The sequence below is a fragment of the Chaetodon trifascialis genome, chromosome 21, assembly GCF_039877785.1.
Source record: "Chaetodon trifascialis isolate fChaTrf1 chromosome 21, fChaTrf1.hap1, whole genome shotgun sequence".
NCBI classification, from domain to species: Eukaryota; Metazoa; Chordata; class Actinopteri; order Chaetodontiformes; family Chaetodontidae; genus Chaetodon; species Chaetodon trifascialis.
Window position 1 is genome coordinate 2725796 of NC_092076.1, and position 22877 is coordinate 2748672.

Consider the following 22877-nt stretch of genomic DNA (forward strand, 5'->3'; position numbering starts at 1 on the left):
GGAGTTTGAGAGATGGGGGCACTTTCCAGGCAGGGGAGGTCTAATTAAAAGACATTATCGAGTTGCATTATGGGAATTGTAGGTTCCTGCATGTTTTAAGCCATACTGAGCACCAGAAGTCTGAAGATCTTTCCCTCGGCTGCATCGTCACGTCGTTGAGACACAAACTCTTTCATTCTGTTCAGAAACATGTTGTTCGCAGCGACAGTGAATCAGGCCGAGCATGAGTCAGGACGGTCTGCGGTATCTAAGCGCCGGGACGCCCTGAAGACTCAGTTCAACAGCGCGATGCGCTACAGACTCAGTGAGAGCTCATACCAAAGAACGCAGTTATTTCCAGTGAAACGCTTCTGATGAATTCTTAATTTCACTACAGTTACTGAAATGCGACTCGAATGAATGTGGGATTTCTAAGAGCTGTTGAAGAAAAGCTTTATTGGATACGCACACTGGAGGAACATTACGCTGTAGATTATGTTCTTCCCTCTTATTGTTTCTAATAAGCTTTTCCATTGTTTTGATTGCTTTCTGTATTGCTTCATCTTCGGTTTGTGTAATGAGTTTTATCTATACATTTGGACCTGAGAACTACAATCCTACACTTCATTTCCTGCTCATTTATACTTTTTGATGCTACTTTTTTAAGTAATTGCCCTGATGAAGGTCGAGTTGTTATTAAATATTTGCATCCGACCTGTAGTTCTGAAAATGGTCCCAAACAAATGCACTTTTTCCTCCAGCGAGCAGCCGCTTTAGGAAATTACTTTTAAAAGAGTTTATGTTCATGCCTCCTTCTAAAGATCTGCAGAGTGCTGTTGTCAATAACACAAATATAAAACACCACCAGTTTTATCCTTTAAGCAAACAGAACTACATCAGCCAAAGCTGGCGCTGGGTGAGGTTTCAGTCTGACGGCAGCCTGGAGAGTGAGGAGTGCTCAGAAATACACGACTACAGCTTCACTGTGTGCAATCAAATCCCAGCGACTTCCAGTGGGAAGCTTCAGGGCCGGTCTATTCACAGGGGATGGAGTTTCAGCCTCACAACGCGGCGTAGCAGACTCACCGTGTGCGTGCAGAGTCCATGTCCAGGACCAGTTTCGCTAAATGTTTCCTTTGTTTCTGGATGTTTGGGATTTCCACCTGAGAGGACAGAGAGTTGGTGTGAAAGAGGACGAGACACAGACTCAGTATTCAGAGCGTTCACACCTGCTCTCTGGTCTTATGAAGGTTAGTTTACTGCGTTATCAGAGCGAGCCTCATGTTCAGCATTATTATCAGCTGCAGCTCTGCGTGCATACGTTTAAACACAAAGAACAGTGCAGGTCTGCCTGAGATGTTGGATGTTCAGGGACTCTGCATTCATTCAGAAGCTAACAAACAGGTCAGAGGTCGGTGTCTCTTCCTAATGAAGCACTCCATTCGTCACGCAGTCTTTCTGTACCTCTGCGAGGTCGTACAGAGGCTCGATGACGTCCCTCTCGATGGTGAGCTCGAACAGGATGAGCTCCTGGGCGAGCCTGTCCTGCGTCTCGCCGCAGAGCTTCAGCATCTTCCTGCAACAGACGACAGCGGCAGCAAACACGGGTGAGCAAACAGAGCGTCCGTCACAGCGTGAAATGTAAGACCTCTGAGCTGCTCGCCGCCGCGGCCAGCACGGCGTCTTTCATCCGAAACGCTGACATTTATGCACTTTCTCTCCAAACAACAGTGATGCTGCATGAATCAATGCAGCGAGGTGATGTAACACAGCGTAATCTACTACAGAGCACGTGTTTGTATTTTCATTTGTGTGTTATAAAACACACACAGATGATTGTATCGACAGAAGTTATCGTGTTTGCAAAGGAGTTAAAGGGAAGCAGGATTTTCCTCACAAACAAAGTACACGTCATCACTCATGACCCACATGAAGTGTATTTATCTGCTGCTGTTATTGGCTGCAAACCTGCAGATATATTATTGTTACTGCAGATATTTTCTGTTAATGAAAAACTTAAAAACCTGCATCGTTGGCTCATTTCCATTCAGAGTTAAACTGTTTCCGTGTTTTGTCGTCAAATGTTGGAGACGTTTTGCTTGTTTTGTCTGTTCGAATGTGTTTCCTGCAGCTTCAGTGAGGCCTTCTGGTTAAACAGAGATTAGGTGTGTGTGTGTGTGTGTGTGTGTGTGTGTGTGTGTGTGTGTGTGTGTGTGACGGCACACTCACCCTAACAGGGACTCGTCCCCGAGCACCGCCGCCCCCTCCACCATACATTGTGCCAGCGTTGTGAGAGGAAGCTTCTTCTGCAGACACACAAACACACACAAACAATCGATGAATGAGCCGCTCGACGTGTCGCTCACACACAAAAAAACTGATTGACACACACGCCGCCGCACGCACGCACGCACACACGCACACACGAACACCCTCACATTCTCTCAAACTGCTTGAAATCATTCGTTTGTTTGCTGTGATCGTGGAGATACTTCGTGACTGCTTTCATTATCATATTTCATGTAATTAAAAGACTCGCTGGCGTTGTCGCTCTTCCTCGTGCGGCCTTATCTGCTCCTCTCCAGGAACATTATCGTTAAACAGCCCGCGTCTCACCGAGGGCGACCTGACGGACTTCTTGTCCACGTCCACGCCCTGCTGTCCCTGCAGACAGGCGGTCAGCTTCTTGTGCGTGCTGTGGGAAACCTGCTTGACCAGCTCCAGACGTTTCTCCACCTGACGGAGAGAGAAGACACGAGTGAAAATGAGATGAGACGCACGTCCTCAGCAGCCGGCTGCACATTCCTCTTGTGTCTCATGTCTTGTCGGTTTCGGGACATCCCCGTCGGCAGTTACAGACGTGCATTTGCAGGCACTTTACACCTCGAGCGAGAGTAGAGTCTGATTAAAAGCACCAGCTCTGCAGCCGTCTGTCTCTGAGAAGACTCATCAAAACAAGCGTCTTCTCAGCCGGGGACACTTACACGAGACCACTACCTGTCTCACTCAGAGGCCTCTCATTTCATTATCAGACCGACTCAGTGGAACTGATGTCGCCGCCGCTGAGGGCGACATTAATCAGATCAATTACAGAGCTGCACCCAAAGTCAATCAGCGGGACGTTCAGCCTTTTGTCTCACAGAGAGGTTCAATTCCAGCGCTCGGTAATGTCCCTGAGGCCGCTCGAAGAAGTCATTTTACGCACGTCAAATAATGTTTTTTCTTATGACAGGCGGCAAACATCATGCAGAAACAGACTGAGGAGCGTCACACACACGCACACACACGCACACACACATTCATTCATGAGTACCTGCAGCAGGTCTTCACTTAGTACTTCTGTTTTTTCAGCCCTGGAAGAGAAGAGAAGAAAGAAGGAGGCCGTTAGGGTGGAGGGGGACTGCTAAATTACATAACTAGTTACAGTACCGTGAGAACCATGTAACACACACACACACACACACACACACACACACACACACACACACACACACACACACACACACACACACACACACACACACACTACTCAATCAAAGTAATTACATCATTTGCTGAATTTCTGCGCACATAATAAATACCATTACAGTTAGAGCCTGGAGCTCCTCGCGAAACAGGACGGTTTGTTTTTCAGCTGTTTCATGAGTCTCAGGGTGGAAAGCTGAGCTCGAGCGTCCCTCAGGACGCTTTCTGGATGTTTGGACATTATCTGTCCTGGAAGAAGGATCCTCCTTTGTTCCTCTTCTCCTTTTTTTTCTCATGAAGGAGGTTTTTTTGCCTTGAATTTCCAGAAACAGTGAACATGAATGTCTCATAAAGTTAAACACCTCCTCAGTCAACAGAGATTTACGACGCATGAACGACGATCCAGAGCCATGACACGCTGTTCATCATCAGCATCAACAGAATAAGCGCCAGATGATGTAATTCTGGGCTTAAGTAAGATAAAACGTCACTTAATGAAATTATGGGAAAGCTCGTCGATTCATTTCCAGACAATGTCTCATAACCCTGCTCTATGAGGCTTCACAGCATTAGCATGCTAACATGCTCACAGTGTTACCAGGCTGATGATTAGCAGGTGTCACATCTACCATGTTCATCTTCATGGTTTAGCATTCAGCATGCTAACAGCTAACATTTAAGAATTACCAACAAAGCCAAAGTGGAGCTGAGGCTGATGGGGATTTCATCTGTTTTCCAGGTGTTTGATCATTAAGTATTGAACAAATTGAAATTGATTAATGCATCATTTCATTTAAAATAGGTTCAGCAAACTCCTAAAACTGTAGAATAAACTGTGGTGCCTGTGTTAAAATGATGAACGAACATGTCAGCCTTTAGGCTTTAGATGCAGAGACTCAACACTTGATTGATTTTATTTTTCTCATGAGATTAACTGACAATAAGAAAAATCTATGTATGTATATAATATAAATGTGTCAGCCTGATGAAAGACAGCTCTGTAATATTATGATGTCCAGCATTTAAAGAGACGTTTATTGGATTATCGGTTCCTTCAGGCCATTTTTTGAATATCACAACACAGATATCGAGTCACATCCAGACCTTAAGGTCAGCATATGGGGACGGAGGTGCGACAACAACCCCGATCGACTCGTCGCTGCCTTCAGCGGATCGACAGCTTAACCTGAATCAATGCAGACATGAGAACACGCAAGACTACGAGGAGCTAAAGGTACAAGTACAAGCTGTACTCTGAGGAAAATGCTGCCTGGAGCATCGTGGCCTTTATAAAACCTTACAACAATACTCTGACGTGTCGTATTGACGGACATCAAGCCAGCTTTCTGCTTCGTATTGACCATCACTTCCTCTGTTGCAATTCTTATCTATAATTGTTAATATTTACAGAAAATCTAACCATTCAGTACATCCAGTGAACGAGCGCTGATTCCTCTCAGTGTCGATCCTGCTCTGAACATGTCTCATGCTACTCTGACAGACGTTATTCTCTATCATCATCTTCACTGTTATCATCATCATCATCATCATCGCGGCTGCAGAGCCTCAGAGGGGTAATACTGTAGAAGAAAGAGCTGCTTTCTGAAATCTGTGCAGACGTCTTAATAAACTGGACATCAGCGTCGCTGGATGCAAACTGCGAGGAGCACCACCCGTCCTCAGAGCCGGCAGGGACAGCAGCTGTAGCGTACACGTTTAAAATGAATAATAAAAATATTAAATGATAAATAATCAAACCCTCCTCATAGTTTGCATCCGACAGGGTTCTCGGACTAAAACTCGTTTTATGAATCCACTGGAAAAGATTTCTCTCTGTGAGTGGTTTCATGTGGCGTTTGCGTATCTTGACAACGTACGACATCTTCTATCATCCTTGATTTAAAGAAGGAAAAACAGGACGAAAACACACAAAAAAAGACCAAATAACGAACGGATCCCTCTTCCAGGACAGACGTAAAATACATGTTGTACACAGTATTCAGAGTAAACAGAAGTACTATCGTTTCAATATTATTAAGTAAATAAAGCACATTATATAGGATACCTAATGAAGTAAATACTAAGTGCAATAAGGTAGAGTTTCAGGCAGCATTACAGCCAAGATGATGTATTTTCATTCCTTCATCCTCAAAAAAGGTCAAAAATAAACCACCAGTGAACAAAAATTAGATTTAAATGCAAACTTTTTAGGGATAAAACTAATGATTCATTCACTTTCCTCCCATTAAAGAAGCTGAAAACAACGAATATTTGGTGCTTCTGCTTGAAAAACATGTAACTGATCATCAAAATCGATGCAGATCCATTGACTGTCCGCTGACTGTAATCCTGATCTGTCTGAGTGATTCTGTAGTTTGGTCACGTTTCGTCCAAAGCCAGCAGAGCAAAAACAGCTTCCTCACGCACAGTTACAACCATTACAGCTATCAAATGCACAGCCGGTTAAACAATTAATAATCAATAAACGCAGCTCAGCACGGAGCAGAAAACAAGACGCAGCGACGATTGCAACCATCAGGCTGCGGCCTCGCTTCCATCCAGCATCGCTGCGTTAAGATGCTCTTTGCTGCGTTAGAAGAAACAGCCTGGAAGCCGCTTCAGTGAGCATCTGCAGTGACTTTAAGCTGTCAGAAAGAGCCGGCAGTAACAGGCAGAACATGTTTGGAAGTCATGTCACCGACTGCGTTTCATCCCTGCAGCTTCTGATCGTCTGCGCTCAAAAACAATCAGTTTTTTTTTTTTTCTGTTGATTTTCATTGACGACGACATTCCTCTCTCCTGTCAGCTGAAGAACTGATCCGCCTGAGGTGAACCTCTGCAGCCCTGGAGGACAAACCTGTTGTCAAACAGGTGCAAGACGTCGTAATTTCAAAATTCTGGTCGACCACATGCTTGTAACACCAAAAACGAAGCGATGAAACAGCTCAGCCAGATTAAAAAAGGCATGACTTCGTTATAAGGCGCCTTCATAGATCATGCACGTGTTGAAACCTGATTAATGGTTTATAACTTATACAAATACTAATTTATAGGTGAGTTATGAGCGCCTTTAATTCATTGGAAAGATCTTTCCAATGACCTTCTGGTTTGTAATTTCCCCATAATTTTCTAGGTCATTTGGAACAAGTTAAAGGGCCGGTACAGTTCAATTAATGACTAATAATAAATGAATAACAACAATTCAGTTCTTTCAACTAAATTCTAATTTTTCCAATAATTACTACCAAAGCACAAACATCTTTCAGCCGCACTTCACTTTAATTCCCCTTATTTAGCATTAATAGCTATAAATATTAAATGAAAGATTTAAAGCACATCAGTTCAGTCGTACGCAGCTTTAATTAAAGACCCAGCGTGAAGGATTTGGTGGTGAGGTTACGGACTGAAACACCCCTCGCCTCGCCCTCCCCTACGGTGGCAGACAAAAATGCAAAAAATGAAAAAAACAAACAAAAAAAATGCTCTCTGGAGTCATCGTGTGGTTTGTCTGTTCTGGGCTACTGTAGAAACATGGCGGGGCAACATGGCGGACTCCGTGGAAGAGAGTGTGGATATAAAGACTCAGTCTAAGGTCACAAAAGCTCAAATATTCTGATTTTCAGGTGATTATTCACTAATGAAACAGTGAATACAGATAGAATAGATCCTCCTAAATCCTGCACACTGGACCTTTAAGCACTTTAAGTAATGTACAGTATTTATGGCCACCTTATATGCTGCTTATCAATAACTTATTATTTAAAACTGCAAATTTTTCTATTTAAATCTGGACATACAGACGATTTCCTTATCAGTGGCTTATAACTGATCTATGAAGCATTATGAAATTAATTATAAGCTATTAGTTCCAACGTGTGAGCCCTTTATAAAAGCCGCCTTATTGAGAAGTGATAGCAAACAATGAAATTACATTTTTGCAGCACAGATGCAGTGAATCCAAACCCACGACAGCAGCAGCATACGAGCTGATTTATGGATGTTTTTCAGATCAATAATTCAAAACAGCCAACAAACACCAAACTACTGTCTGCCTTCCCTCGTTTCCTCAACAACACAGACAGTAAGCGATTGTTTGCCGCCACAAACAGACTTCAGTAACATCTCGTCAAAATAAAAGCACCGTTGCGAGACCCCCGCTGCGGCTGTGTGGACTTACGGAGACGTGCTGTTCCTCCGTGAGGACCCAGTCCTGCTGATCCGGAGCTTTCTCCTCCACATCCCCCCAGCTAACAGGAGCGAAACCACCTGTTTCCAGGCTGGACTCAGTGGTAATGAGGGGGCAAAGTGACAGAAGGAGGAGAAAGAGGAGGAGGAGGAGGAGGAGGAGGCCTGAAGAATGAGACCTGATGAGCTGGTCCTTTCACTCTTTCTCTCATCACCCACCGATCTGTCTCTGTCTGAGAGCGTTTGATGCTTTTTCACTTCTGTCAACAGCTCTGACTGCAGAAAAGCAGATTTACGGACGTTTCTCATTATGACACCTGTTCCTGTACACCACCTGTTGAATCCTCTTTCACGTCCTGCACACACACTCACACACACCTTTGCTCTCGCTGTGTGGCTGAGGCGGAAGTGGACCAGCTGGAAGCAGGAGGACATTCGTCTGTCTCCTCATTGGTTCGGCGTGAGCCTCAGCATGCAGCTCTCTGATTGGCTGCCCTGTTCTTTTCCACAAGCTAATGCAGCTATTTCAGCAACAGTGTGCTTTTATGTGCTCATTTAAAGCAAACATTTCAGGGTGGGATTTACGTCTTTGCCCTGCAATCGGCTGGCGACCGGTTCAGGGTGTACCCCGCCTCTCGCCCATTGTAGCTGGGATAGGCTCCAGCCCCCCGCAACCCCGAAAGGGATAGGCGGTATAGATAATGGATGGATGGATGGATTTACGTCTTTTAAACTCGTCATGGGCGCGTTGGTTTACCTGCAGGGTGTCGCTTCATCTCTGCAACAGTTTGCATAAATCCTTGTTATCTTTTCCTTCAGGGCAATGTGCAGCTAATCCTGCTGAAAACAGCTCTCAGATGTGCAAAATACATCTGTAGGAAGCTAAAAAGGTTTTGACCCTTGAGTCAATGCAAGAAAAGCAAGAAACACACAAAACAATTATTAAAAAAAAAAGAAAAAAGAATTAATTATTTGAAATAAAATTATTCTGCTGCTGCCTATCATGGCTAAGACTCTTGAAAAATAAAATCTTTACTGCTTAGATAAAGAATAAATAAAGACAACACAGTCTACAGCCATGCTAGCAGCTCCTTCAGCTAAATGCTAACGTCAGCATGTTAACACGCGCACAATGACAATGCTAACGTGCTGATGGTTAGCGGGTAATCTTTACCAGGCTCAGTGTGGTTTAGTGTGTTAGCATGCTAACATCTGCTAACGGAACTGAAAATAAGCCATCAACCAAAGTTAATTACATTAATTACAGCACATTTCAGTAATACACAAATGTTAACCTCATGGTGGCGCTATCAACATTTTTAGCCAATCCATCCAACAGTCATCAAGACATTTCAGTCTGATCATATAAAGTGGTGGACCAATGCTAGCATGACTAAGACCAACAGTCCACAGCTATGCTAGCAGCGGTGAGGCTGCACTTAGGCACAGTGAGCTAAAAGCTTACGTCAGAATGCTAACATGGAATGTTTACTATGTTCATCTAGAGCTAGCATGCTAACATTTACTAATTAGCTGTAAATACAAACTTGAGACTGATAGGAGTTTGGGATTTAGTTGTGAATCAAAGTATTGGACAAATATTGACCTAATGACAGTAAAGTTTGACCAAACTTCATAGTAATCCATATTTCAGTCTGAACCAAAGCAGCAAACAAACCGACAAACAGATCAGCATTGCCATCGAGCGACGCCGCTAGCGTTGCAAAAGCTCACAGCAGCTACACACTTATTTGCTTGATGGAAACCTGCTGAATTTAAACTGACGACATGTTGTCAAAGCAGCGAGAAACAAGCTTTTCAGAGCGTATGAGCGCATTAGACTGACAGAGGGAATTCAATCAGGTCCAGATCTTTGTGTCTGATGCACCGTGTGGCTTTGTGAGTGTGCGTTTAGCTTTAGCAGAGCGACAGTGTTTCCGTTAGCAGAGTCGCGGCGGCTATGTCTGTGTGTATTGACTTAACCTAATTTATTTCTGACACACTGTGTACAAATCCAGGATTTTTCCTGAGGTTTGAAGCGGAGTAAATCACAGACAGTAGATGCATCCTCTCTCTCTGCATCATTCCTCTCTGACAGCGAGGATGTGTAAGCAAGATTTACTGGCTCAGTGAATTTGACTGCGGGATAATGATTCTCATGCTAACGCTTACAAACACACACTAATGAGCAGGTTAGCAATTAGTCAACACTCCAGGAAAGTGCAATGCTGCTCTTTCACACACTCAGACAAACACAAGTAATCCAAACATGCTCACAATGCAAAGGACAAATGCTCATTTTTCTCTCCTCCACGACAGGTGTTTATACTGCACACAGGTACACACAGGTACACACACACACCTCATCTTGTCAGGTGTGGTATGATAAATTCAAGCCTTTAACACAAGCAAAACAAACTGCTGTCAGCTGCTAAACTGAGTTTTTTCCAACCAGACAATGAAAACACACAGCTGACTTTCCTTGACCTCACAGTCCTGTGCGCTTTATATCTGCAAATGTACCTGAATAATAGAGTATTATAACATCTACATGGAGAGCAGATTATTCAAATGTCTTGAGTTTGAACTGTCATGTCCTCAATTACCAGCAGGAGGCAAGATTTGATAATACTTTGACCACACATCTCCCTGAGGGAAATGAATGTAATATTAAGTGTATGTTAAAGCTGCAGCAGAGTGTACCTGCAGTGCTGCTGGCTGGATGTGTGAACGTCATGGCGGCTTTCTGTAAAAGCAGCTGTAGTCTGGACAACGTGCGCGTTCAGAGGTGGAGAGTGCATATTGACACACAGCGCACTCGTGTTGTTCAGATTCCCTGCAGATGTTTAAATAGAGCAAAAATGGAGGATAATGTCGGGTAAAAATGGGGAAAAGATGTTCAGATTTGGTTCATGGATGATGTAAAAAAATGACATACTGAATAAAAAACAGGCAGCAGACAAGCTCAGCGTGCATCTCCAGCGAAAGGCTTTTAAAGCTCATTTCATCCTTGCTCTGTTTGAAGCTTTGATCTTTTTTGAGGAAACGTGCCGCTGACGTTTCCTCATGTTCGACGAGGAGGAGGTCAGCTGTTGATGCTGCGCTGACGTCTCCACTCGGGGGATTTGGTCCTCGTAACACAGCATGACGGGGGTCACAGCTGAGGAAGGGAGAGGCTGGAGAACACATGGTCCGTGTTTTGGAAAAGGATAAAAATCAAGGGGGAAACTATGCACAGGGTGGGTGAAATAACTGAATATCATCTGTCTCCTCCATCTTTTCACTCCTGCTTCTCTCTCCTCGCTCTGCAGCTTTTTGTTAATTCTCTGACACATCAAGGGCGTTACAGCATCCCGAATCAAAGCCTCAGCAGCACCGTCAGTACTTTACTGCAGCATCAGCTTCTGTCGTCACACCCGGGATTCCCACTGGCACAGAGAAAGGAGAAGGAGGAGGCGAGGCGGGGGCGGCGGGAGGGGTGGGCGCCATGAAGAACATGGAAGCAGCAGGAGAGAAGACGATGGAAGTATGGAAGATAACAGATGTGCAAAAGAGATCAGGAAAGGCAGCTGGAGCGACGCAGGGCCAGAATACAGATTGTTCTCTTGTATAATGACTCAGCGCTCTTTGTTTTTCCTGCTTCTTGGGTCCAGAACTTTTGGCAGACGACCAGACAGCTTCGAATTTTCATTTTCTTCTGCGCTTACAGAGACGCAAACACGGTTCAGAGGCTGCCTCCTCGATTTAGAAACTGAGGCATGATCACACCGGCTGAGTGCTCTTTTGGTTTCTGCTCGGAAATGGATAGCTGTGCACTGACTTAATGAAGACTGGCCACTTTATTAGGCACACCTATACAATCAAATGCAATCCAGTGCAACAGCTCTGCCACAAAGTCTATTTTCATGTTTGTAAGTAAGTTTGCTTTCAGTTTAGCACAACCTGCTGTGTTTGTCTCCAGCAGCAGCTTTAATAAGAGCACTCAAAGCAGCCACAACACAGCCAAAAGTCCACACAAAAGGGCTTTAAATGCCCGACCTTTACAATCAAATTAGATATTTACGGGTGCTGTGTTGTTATTCACAGGAAGTCAGCTCCGGTATGAACAGAAAAGCATGTTGTTATTATTATTATACTCATCTGTATGAAACAGCGCTGATCACCACCCTTTGAGAGAGCTCTGCATTTCTCTGCCTGCAGGGGCTGATTCGACCTCGCTCGCCGTCTCCTATTAACAGCACAGCGCCTGACGCCGCGCAGCGAGCGAACAGGTTGACCCGTGAAAGACGTGCATGCCAGTGATCCCTGAAGGGTCAGAGGTCACACACAGGCCGCCTCTGTGAAGCTGCCGTGCTTGTAAAAACATTTGTATTGTGATGGTACAAGTTGCTCAGCTTTAATTAGAACCAGCCTCTGTGTATCATATTCAAATCTGCCCCTCCAGGTGTTACTGAAGCTGAGCTAGGCCATGAATTAAAGGTAAAAGGATGTTTATAATGTTACATCACACTTCAAGATGACAAAGTACAACCTGGCAGAGCAGCTCAGAACAATAAAAACAGAAATGGCATCATAAACACATGAATCCTGAGAAGACTTCCCACGTTTTTCCAGCTGATGTCTCTGAAAAATGTTTCCATAACTGTTTTTTTACGGCTCCTCTCATTCACACTCGATAACGTGCAGGCGTTGCTCTCCCGTCGCCTTTAAGCTTTAATCTTAACACTGGATGTGTTTTCTCTGCTGAATGAAACTTAACCACCAAACCAACCAGCTTCACCATCGCTGCTACTGTTTTAACAGAAAGGAGCGATGAGACGAGAGCTCGGTGCTGAACGGAGGAGCAGATTGGGTTCACTTCCTCCTCGGTGTCTCATCACATCACACTCTGGATATTACACGTGTATCTCGTATTATTGGATTATTATTGTTGAAGTATTAATGTGGAAGTCTCTTTATGATGACGTGGAAGTTTAAAGTTACATCAAGTGGAAAAACCCAAAGTAAACCACATGTACAGCTCAGAGCTAAATGGACTGACAGTACAAACACCACGTGGCCAGAAACTCTAGCTTAATGCTAATGTTGCTAACGTGTTCAGCAGGATCACCATAAAAAGGTGACAAGACGTTCACAGATTGTTCCACTGTGACAAAAAACCCCCAATGAAGTCCATTTCAAAGACTTTTGAAGCGATGGAGAAGCGTTTTAAAGAGCGGGCCCCTGGTTTTGCTTTGCTAGCACCGACCACAGATTGTGTAAAACATGGTCGTAGTCTCCGCGGCGTCACCAACAGGTGTCTGAAGAGTCACTGTGAAGCTCAGTGATGGTGGCTCCAGCTCCATCTTGGCGGTGCTTGACTCAACCAAACTTCCAGCTAATACAAAAATGGGGAAATTGGCTATAAAGCACAAAACTGTCTTGAGTACCATATGAGGGTCTATGGGGAGTGACTCCCTTTTGCTGGCTGCCTCGAGTGGCCAGCTGAGGAACTGCACTTCGTCTTGGCTTCATTTTCCAGCCCTGGTGGTCGCTGCTTGGCACAAACACACGGATGAACACGAACAGGCGAGCTGCCCGCCTGCTGACGGTTTCACACTATCCACTGATGGACAGCTGGCGGCGATAACATGACAAGAAACGCAGAAATGTGCCAACAAAGGCAGTGAAGAAGAAGAAGGTTGCTGGACGCGACCAGTGCTGGTTTAAAAGCAGAGATTTTTTTCATGTTTGTTAGGCCTCACAGATACAAAGAGAAACACTGAATGAAAGCAGCAGTGAAGCTCGTATTTTCTTGGCTTTGTTGGATACAGCCTCTGCGATGGAATAACCAAACTGAGCTTTCTACAAAAGCCATTTAACAAAAGAAGAAGCAGCTCTTAAAAGTTAACTGTTGTCTAAACACAAGCAACTGTACAGCATTTTTTCTATTTAAATCATCTATTTGAATAAAGAATAAGTAAGAAAAATTATGAGTTTGACCGACAACTTTTGTGCTTTTCAGTATTTCAGTTCTCTTCTTTTGTCTCGTACCTTTTATTTTCTTGTCATTCACTGAAAGAGATGCACCATTCAGAAATAAAACACACTGTCTGGGCCTCTCAGATGCCACAGCTCTTACTCAGACTCTTCACTTCTGCCATTTCTGAGCTCCCTGCCCACCTGTCTGCCACGAGCTGCGATCAATGCGGCGGCTACGACGAGTGTTTGGCTGCAGCAGCAGGAGGGGACAGACCCGAGGAAGCCATTCTTCTCCTCTGCTTTAATATATTTATTACAGACTGTCTGGACAAGCAGCAGCAGGCCAATTAAAGAGTGAAATGTCACGAAGCACGTAGGATATAATTCACATCATCCAACATAAAGGCGCAGATTTGAAAAGGTCTGACATGTTGAGTATTTAATTCAGCCCATCTTAAGCTGGGAAATCGGTCTATGATGAGGAATAAAAATGGTTCAAGGACAGAAAAATCCCCCAGGAGAAATGTTCCAGGTGAAGTCAGATTACCCAGCATGCTTCTCTTCTCCGCCGCTAACTGGGAGGGAGGGTTGCTATGGCAGCGGTGGAGTGGATGGACGGATCAAACGGCGGAGCGGGGGAGCCGCGTGAAGCGCGGGAATGAGGTGGAGTCACACCCCCAGCAGAAGCCTGAGGTGCAGCGCTGGTGGCTGAGCCCTCATTTGTCACCGCAGCACCACCCAAGATGAGATCTGTATCGTCCTCACACACACACACACACACACACACACACACACACACACACACACACTCGTGCTCACATCTTCTCCAGGCTTCAAGGTCATTCAGGGATTGTGTGGGTGGGGGTGGAATAAGAAATCATGGTGGAGCCTTTAAAGAAGATCCCGGAGCCTCAGTCTAATGTAAATCTGCACACGTGCAGTCGGGATGAAAAATAAACCTTTAAGCGTTTCTCCCTTTGCACAGGACAGAAATGAAGGGTCCTTTTCAAGCAGATTTTATTTATAGATTGTTCTATTTTCAGTCATTTGAACAGTGGATATAAAACGCTGTATGGCGGCCAGCTGTTTCACATTGACTCCCTCTTCATCGCACATGCTGAACGCGATGCTCCGACGGCTCGACCGACTGCAGAGAGTCAGTGAAGAAGAAAGATGCTCTGCCCTCGTCAGACAGCCACAGAGGCAGGTCAAACACACGCAATGAAAGCGAGCTCAGGGTCCTGCTGAGAGTCAGACGAGAAGATTGACACCACGCTCACATCTGTGCGTGGAGGTCACACCTAGAGACAGTTAGCTTAGCTTAGCTTTAAACTCGCAACAAGGGGAAGCAGCTAGCCTGGTTCCAAAACACACCTGCCAGCACTGCAGGTGCACAGCATGAAGGTTTTAAATCTGTGTGTCACAGTAGATAATAGATGTTCATGTAGGTGATAAAAATGGAAAAACAAGCTGTGTTAGCAGCCACAGCTTTGGACTAATGCAGGCTAGCTGTTTCCATTTGCTTTCACTCTTTATGCTAAGCTAAGCTAATGACCCGCTGGATTCAGCTCTGCACTTGAAACACGGCTTGAGAGTGGTTTCCTGTGTGGGCTAGTTTATTTTTAGCCGTTCAAGGTGCTAACTGGCTAATTAGCAATGTAGCCTGTTTGATGGCTCATGCAAAAATATAATATTGAATGATTTTTTCTTAAAAGAAAGCACAGAATCTAACGCACAGAGCAGATCTGAGTGTCGTAGCAGAATGAAAAAATCAGTTTTGATGAAGAACATTATTCTCAGAGTGAATTGATTTAGTGAATATGATCGCAGCACGATTAAAAAAAACAGACCAACAAGTGTTTTGTGTCGACTGCTGCGTCTGACAAAGGAAACTGTCAGGAAGAGGAATTGTGCAATCTCTACTGCAAATGCTTTTTCAACATGTTCCAGATCAAATTATTCAGCCGTAAAACCTTCAGCTCAGCCTCAAAGATCAGTTTTTAACGCCAGTCTCTTCCATTTCTGCCTTTTCTGGGGGGATCCATTCCAATACGTAGACACATGACAGCGTTCGGCCTCATTTTCAGCTGTTTACAACAGACCACCTTGATTCTGGTATCAGTGCAGAGCACATGCTGCATAGTAAACAGGCCCAACACAACACAGCACAAGATAACAAAACACGACCCGGGGCTAAAGCTTCCCCCGATCAAAATGCTGCTCACAGCCAAAAGTTTCGAGCGTCCAGGTCCAGCTCTCCAGAGAGTTTGCTATTTTTCTCGAGGAGCACTAAATCCCACAGCTTTTCCCCGCTGAATACAATGAAATGGCCTGACTCATTCCAGATTCACCAGGAGTACCTCGGCCCTGTTGGCCCATTGACGAGGCAACAAAACAGAGCAAAGCTTAGAAAAATAAAAATCCACGGCAGGAGGTCGTGCACTCCTTTAAAGCCTCCAAAGAGTCACTTTTCACCTCCTGGGACCAAATGTTGTTGCCTGAAAATAGCACAGAACGCTTCAGTGGATGTTTGGAGTATCTGTAGCAGGAAGAGACGAGTGTGTAGCTGAAAGAGAAGAAAAACCTTCATTTTACCTCATCAGTACAAAGACAGACTAATGTGCTCCAGGTGTGTGACAGTCAGACAGATCTGAACTTTTTTCCTAAACTTTATATTTTCACAACATCATGAGGTCAAAAAGCATCCGAAGCGAACGTCACAGTCGGCTGATCTCCGGACGACAAAGAGATCTGATTTCAATATTTCCTTACTGTGAAGTGCCAAAGCAGCTCAGACTGAAACTTTAATGCTTCATGTTTGATGGTATCAATATTTCAGTACAGCTAAAACTATCGTCTCAACATAGTGAAGGAATGGGTGGAGCACTGACGTAGTGCTACGACAGTTACTTTAATTATTCTACTGACTATCCATCCTGTTCGTTGATTTATCTGCAAAATATCCAGAAATAATGAGAAATGCATCAATAATTAGAATCACTAATTGTATATTTTGATGCTGATGATGTACATGTGTTTACTTGTTCCAGAGTACTTTTACATTATGATATTAGTACTTTTACTAGAAAAAGACCAGAGTACTTCTTCCACCACTGCACACGAGTGCAGCTGCTCACAAACAAACAATCCCTGTAACAGCTTCACAACAACAAGAAGTGTGTTGCAGCCTGCAGCTTTTAGTTTTACACTCACACACACACACACACACACACACACACACACACACAGTTGTGATGCTCACATGAGACCACAGTAACCGGGGCTGCCCTCGTTGCCGCCGCCGCCGCCGCCCTGAACACTGAACTCTCCCACACTCAGCCTGTCGACCATCGCCTCACACACACAACACAGCAGAGCCAGAGAGCCCACACACACACACACGCGCACACACACGCACACAAGCGTGTCCACATGTGATCCAACCCCGTGGCTTTATTTTCATGTCTTTGCACAGCTGGCCTGAACGAGCCTGAAGGCTCTTCTTGACACCAGAGACACTGAAGCATGTCGAAATGTCCGAGCTCTGATTGGCTGACGGCACACCTGCACGCCGACGGCCTTGAAAAGACGATACTGTCTCTGTTGCTCTGTGTTGACGTCATCCTCAGTCTCTGCTGAAGAGACAGACTGGTCCACACAGTCTGGAGCCGGGCTGGTCCTACCTCTCAGACGTGTCTTGGGACCCCTTCAGGAGCCCCCACCCAGAGCCTGAAGGTTCAGGGACTTGGTTCGTATCAGCCGGAGCGAGCAGGTGAAACCCTGCTGGGCGGTCTGCTTTTAAATGCAAATACATGTGAACAAATTCTGCACAGAAAAGTGAACATCTGGTGAAGTGGCTGTTCTTCATCCAGCTACAGACATGTTGTGTTTATCCACCCCTGTCCTCCCCCCACCACCTCCACCCAGTCCTCTCTCCTCAATGGGAGCTGGAGCGGAGCCAGGGATGGGCTGTACGAGGGTCTCGCATACTTTGGCAGGCCGGTCAGCGCTCTGACGCTGTTTTTCCTCTTCGCTCTCCCTCTCTTGTTTTCATCTCCCTCCGGCTTCACTCCTCTCTGTAAAATTGCGCTGGTTCTGTCTGAGCCTCTCGTCACTCGCTGTCAACCTTCCCGGCTCAGCGTAGCCGAGGAAACACTCGGCGTTCTGGCAGCCGGGCCGAGGACAGCTCATTGGACTCGTCTCTGCAGGAGTACTGGGATGTGGAGGCTCCTCTCCTGCCAAGTTCTCATCATACTCGACAATTACAGAGAATGACTAATAACTGTGAGAAGAGGATGGAGGAGGAGGAGGAGAAGAAGAAGAGAAACACAGAGGAGCAGTCCCAAAGTTAGAAAGTGTGCCAAGGGCGAGAAATTTCTTGCAAACAAAAACGCCTTTATGTTGGTGCTGGCAACGCCGGAGCCGTGAAGCAGGTGACAGGCGGGACGAGACAATATGGTGCAGAGGCCTGGAGTCGCTGTCAGACTGACGCAGAGTTCGCAGCTTCAAATGGCTGTTTTGTAACGCTGATCTGAGCCAGCGCAGGCTGACGGAGTCGTGCCGACTCCTTCATCTCGTCTCTGGCATCCTTTCTAAGTGGAGGTGAGGTGGAGCTGATCCTGGACGTCACGCTTCAGGTTCGCTTTTAACTTCGGAGGAGACGCTTTCTGCCGCCATGCTGCCGGAGGAGGCCAAACATGGCATCTTTGCATTAACTTTTCTGTCAACCGCATCAGGCTTTGATGACAAGATCATTACTATTATTAAAAAATAATGTTAGGAACAAGCAGCAGCTGTTCAGGCTGATTTGTTGAGGCCAAATCTCCAACAAGCAACCAGCGATTTGCACCAGGAGATCATTTCCCATCACTGATTTTTGATTATTGAAAACATGTCCGTCGCTCAGGGGTTCACACATTCATCACAGGAGGATGAAGAAACTTGTCATCTTAATGACTTAAGTAGATGTCAGGTATCAAAAGACAAGATCTCTTTCCTTACAGCTGCCATCTTTATTTCCACAGTTTGAACTGAATTCAACCCTTAAATGCTTCTGTGCTATTCCAAATATTCAGACACACCTTGGACCTGTTGTTTCGGCACCACATCGCAGACTGAGCTTCAACCCCGATCCCAAAAAAAGCTGCAGAAACATCTCGCCGTTCTTCATGTAAGTCAGATATTCAGGACCGCGATCTGCATCAGACCACCTTAAATACTCACAAATAACCACGAGGTCAGAGGTCACGACCGCGAGACGACAGCACCAGTGGAGAAGCACATCTGCTTTGACTTGGACATATGTGACTGTCAATCATTATGCCTGCCCACTCACACACACACACACACACACACAGAGCGTATGTACACATGAATTATGAAGTGAGACACACACAAACACAAACATGTGAGACTCCCACAGCAGGGAGGAGACAACAGGCGTGAATCCAGGCATTACCACGACGCTGATGTCACATTTCACTGTCAGATCAAATTAATTAGCTAACAGCTGTTTCCAGCTCAGACACACACACACACACACACACACACACACACACACACAGATCTTTGATAAGTGAACTAATAAAATCTGTGACCTTAGAGGAGACGTTAATGAGCCACAAATTCAGCCCATGATGTTTCCTGTGACTCACTTTCTCATTACTTTTCTCACAAAAAGTGACGGTGTTACAGGATAACTGCACTTTATTCCACTCTGGTCTCTGCAGATCTGTTCTTTTGACGATGGCAGCGCAGCAACGGGGCAAGAAACAGGAAAAGACATGCAGGAGTACATGTGCATGTGCTGTATGTATGTGTGTACACGATGTGTATGTGTCAGTCTACATGTGTGGGCGCGTTTGCACGTTAACTTATCATTAATTACTTCATTAGCTTCCTTTCTCTTCTGTTTTCCTTCTTGCTGCTCTCGTTGTTCTGCTCCTTCCTGAGCATCATTTGTGTTTAGTCTAAATGTTCTTCTTTAACTGACGGAGCCTGGCAACGCCCCAAAATAGATCTGAAGGTACGTTTGATGCAGATGCAGAAAATAAGACGAAGCACCACCCGGCACCTCCATCTGATGGTGCAGACATGTGTGTAAAACATGTTTAGCATGCAGCGTCTAATGTGTCCTCGTGTGCATCTGGTTAATGGCCGCCTTGGGAGATCCTGGGCTCTCACACAGCACCGAATATCTGCTGGCAGCTTTGCCAGCACTTAACCAAGACTAGATGCGGTATATATACACACACACACAGGCTCAGTGACACACACACGGCCACACCCATGCACGCAGTCACAAACACACACACGCCGCCGCTGCTGCTGGGATCTAATTTTAGGCGACTCATAGATTTACGAGGCTTCTTCAGTGGACTGAGCAGCACGGCTGGTTCATATAATCGTTACAATACAACGCTTTGATGAGAGCGCATCAGTCTGTGTATGTTTGAGGAGGCCGACGTCTCCACTGGCTCGCCGTGTTTGTGCCTGTCAAGGCGTCGTTTAACTGTACTGAAGTACAACTGAACGAAGCTGGAACTGCCCATGAGAATTACTAGACTGCCTCATACTTGAGCTGCACGCTTCCTGCTGACCTGCAGCTTGGTACACACACTCATGTTCACACGAGTTTAATTGGGACTTTGGTGATCCTGACTTTTCATCTTGCACTGTGCAGTACGTTGGTTCATCATCAAGCCTCAGCTGAACTGTTTGCCGCGAATCAGAAAATGTTAGCGCGCTAACACGCTAAAGGAACGTCACAAAACACCAGCGTCAAACATCAGCACGACGCTGAGCTCAACAGTCATTGGTGGAGGAAGTACGCAGGTCTACCACCACTACACCACAGTACAGAAGTACTCCAGGTGAAACTCCTGCACTGTAAAAAAAAGTAGCAGTACAGAGCTATGAGTATCAAAATACAGGCTACTTGAAGTACCAAAAGTAAAAGTGCTAATACTACAGAATAATATGCATCATATTATTATGATTATTGATAGATTCATGTGAAAAAATACTCAAGTACTAGTACCTCAAAATTGAACTTCAGCACAGCACTTAAATGTAAGCAGCAAGTAAATGTACCTCGTTGCGGCAAATATTCTCTACCACTAAAATTCTGAATGTAGTACCTTGAATGGAGTATTACATTGCGGTACTGCTCCATTACTGTGGTATTTAAACTGCTGTATTACATGACGGACCTGAATACCTTTCATACACCTGGCTGCTGCATACATACTGTTCACACCTGCCAGGAAGTGTAAACGAATTGTTCTGTGTGGTTTGTTGTGGCAGTTCGTGTCATTGTCAAGGATGTATATCAGGAAAGCGACAGGAGAGAGCGACACCTTCGCACCAGGTGAGACGACATTCAGACGACATTCCTGCGAGGGGAATGCGGACCTGAAGGTTGAAGGATGAAGAGATAACATAGTCAAAGTATGACAGCTATGAATACGAGTGCATAGGCATGCCTGTGTGTGTGCTCTTACTGCCATCCACTGATTTAATCTACTTTCCGCACCGTAAACGAAAAAGCAGGTGAAGCGGGTTCTAGTTTAGCTGCAGTTAGCAAAAAGCCGGGTTAGCTTCTGTGACTCTGGTTCTCATTCGTTCATCTGTCTTCTTGAAAAAGCCAAGGAAAGCATTCCTGGCTTTCTTATCGCTGTTCTAACATAAACACTTATCTACTGCAGCGCCTGCTATCTTAGAAAATGCTAACACTTTGTGAGCTCAAGCTAGCCATGCTAGCAGAATGTTTTAGGGATGTACTGTCCCGTTAGCTTCAACTATGCTTTGTGTTTGCTTCTCATTAGCAAATGCTAGTGAGCTAACACGCTAAAGTGGTGAACACGGTACACCATGTTTGTGCTAAACATTAGTGTGTTAGCATGCTGATGTTAGCATTTAGCTCAAATCACTGCTGTGCCTAAGCAAGGACGCTGGCGAGCTAATGCAGAGTTATCTCTCAACTCTGCGGCTCTCTGCAGTATCTTAGCATCTTTTAGAGCTTTGTTTTGGTTTTCTGGTCCTCAAAACTTTGTCCTTAGCATTTCCAGCTACAACAGGAAGCTGTTTTCAGCTAACAAAATCTGGTTTTTCAGCAACCTGATAACCTCACTGTGCTACCGCCCAGCACCACTTGGTAGACAAACAAAGTTAGAGATTAGCTGGTGAACATAATGGAGCATTTACAGCTAAAGAGCCACAATTTTTTTCTCTGGAGTTGCAGGAGACCAAAAACACAAAACCAACTGAATGATAGCATTTTTCTGTGTCAGCTGGATGAGTGGACAGACAGCGGTTTTCTAACATTTGCTAAAGTTAGTTAACATTAACAACAGGCTGCAGCAGCTGAACTGCAGCATCAACTGAACAAGGATGCAGTTTATTGCCGATGAGATAAACTTGAAACTTTGAAAAGCTCTTCATCAGGAAGCAAAAATCCCAATTACTCGTCTTTCAGGGCGGTGGTGCACATGTTGTTTCAGAGCCATTAATGATCAATACTTTCCTTTTTCTAATGTTCTAATGTCATTCTGCCCTCCCGTCCTGCTGCTGTTGTTCTGGACTCACTGACGTTTAACCTGCATCAGTCTTACACTTTTCCAAAGTGTCTTCTTAGAATAAACAACGACTCTACATTGTTTTTTTTACAACAGTACGATCCCTCTCTACACAAACAGAGTGAACCGCATGACTTGCATTAATACATTTTTGAATGAACGTCTGGCAGAGAAGCTAGAAGGTCCAGTTTCACGACAGCTTTAAATAACACACCACCCGCTAAGCTGAGCTCAGCTGTAAAGATAAACTGGCCCAGATGCTCCAGATTCAGGGTCTTTAACCTAGAAAGTGTTCCTGACATTGAACTGCAAAGATCAGAGCTAAGTTATGTCCCTTCATCTCCATCTCATTAACTGATGAAGTAGGTTTCTAAGGCTCAACCCATCAGGCGTCATGAGCTTCAGCTGGATTCACCTTCATGAGGAGGTGCAAGGAAAGCATTTTGTGCCGTCAGCGTGCAGCACTGTCGAAGTACGTGACTGTATCTGTGGGTTTTTTCTTTCTTACAATAGAAGACACACATACAGACACAGCATGAGCCCCCCCTTTCACATCCCCCCCTCTGCTTTTTACTGACTCAAACGCTCATTTTTTTCATTTTAAGGAACCCCACAACGCCTGATGAAATAAGAAGAAGGAGAATTTTCTGTTGCTGCAAAGGCTGCAGATGAAGCAACGCCTCGCCTCGGGCTCCTCTCAGCTCCTCTGGG

The 22877-nt window shown here is 45.1% G+C and overlaps 1 protein-coding gene across 5 annotated transcripts in view; it reads right to left on the bottom strand.

Moving 5' to 3' along the window:
• Nucleotides 1-22877, bottom strand: part of LOC139349531 (rho GTPase-activating protein 44-like) — a 63764-nt gene that overhangs the window by 21203 nt on the left and 19684 nt on the right. For all 5 annotated transcript variants that reach the window (XM_070990430.1, XM_070990429.1, XM_070990427.1 and 2 more), the window contains exons 2-6: nt 3293-3332; nt 2596-2715; nt 2209-2285; nt 1444-1555; nt 1066-1142 (exon numbers count right to left, since the gene is read on the bottom strand). In XM_070990430.1, the coding sequence (XP_070846531.1) occupies nt 1066-1142; nt 1444-1555; nt 2209-2285; nt 2596-2715; nt 3293-3332 (426 nt within the window). The remainder of the gene's footprint in view (nt 1-1065; nt 1143-1443; nt 1556-2208; nt 2286-2595; nt 2716-3292; nt 3333-22877) is intronic.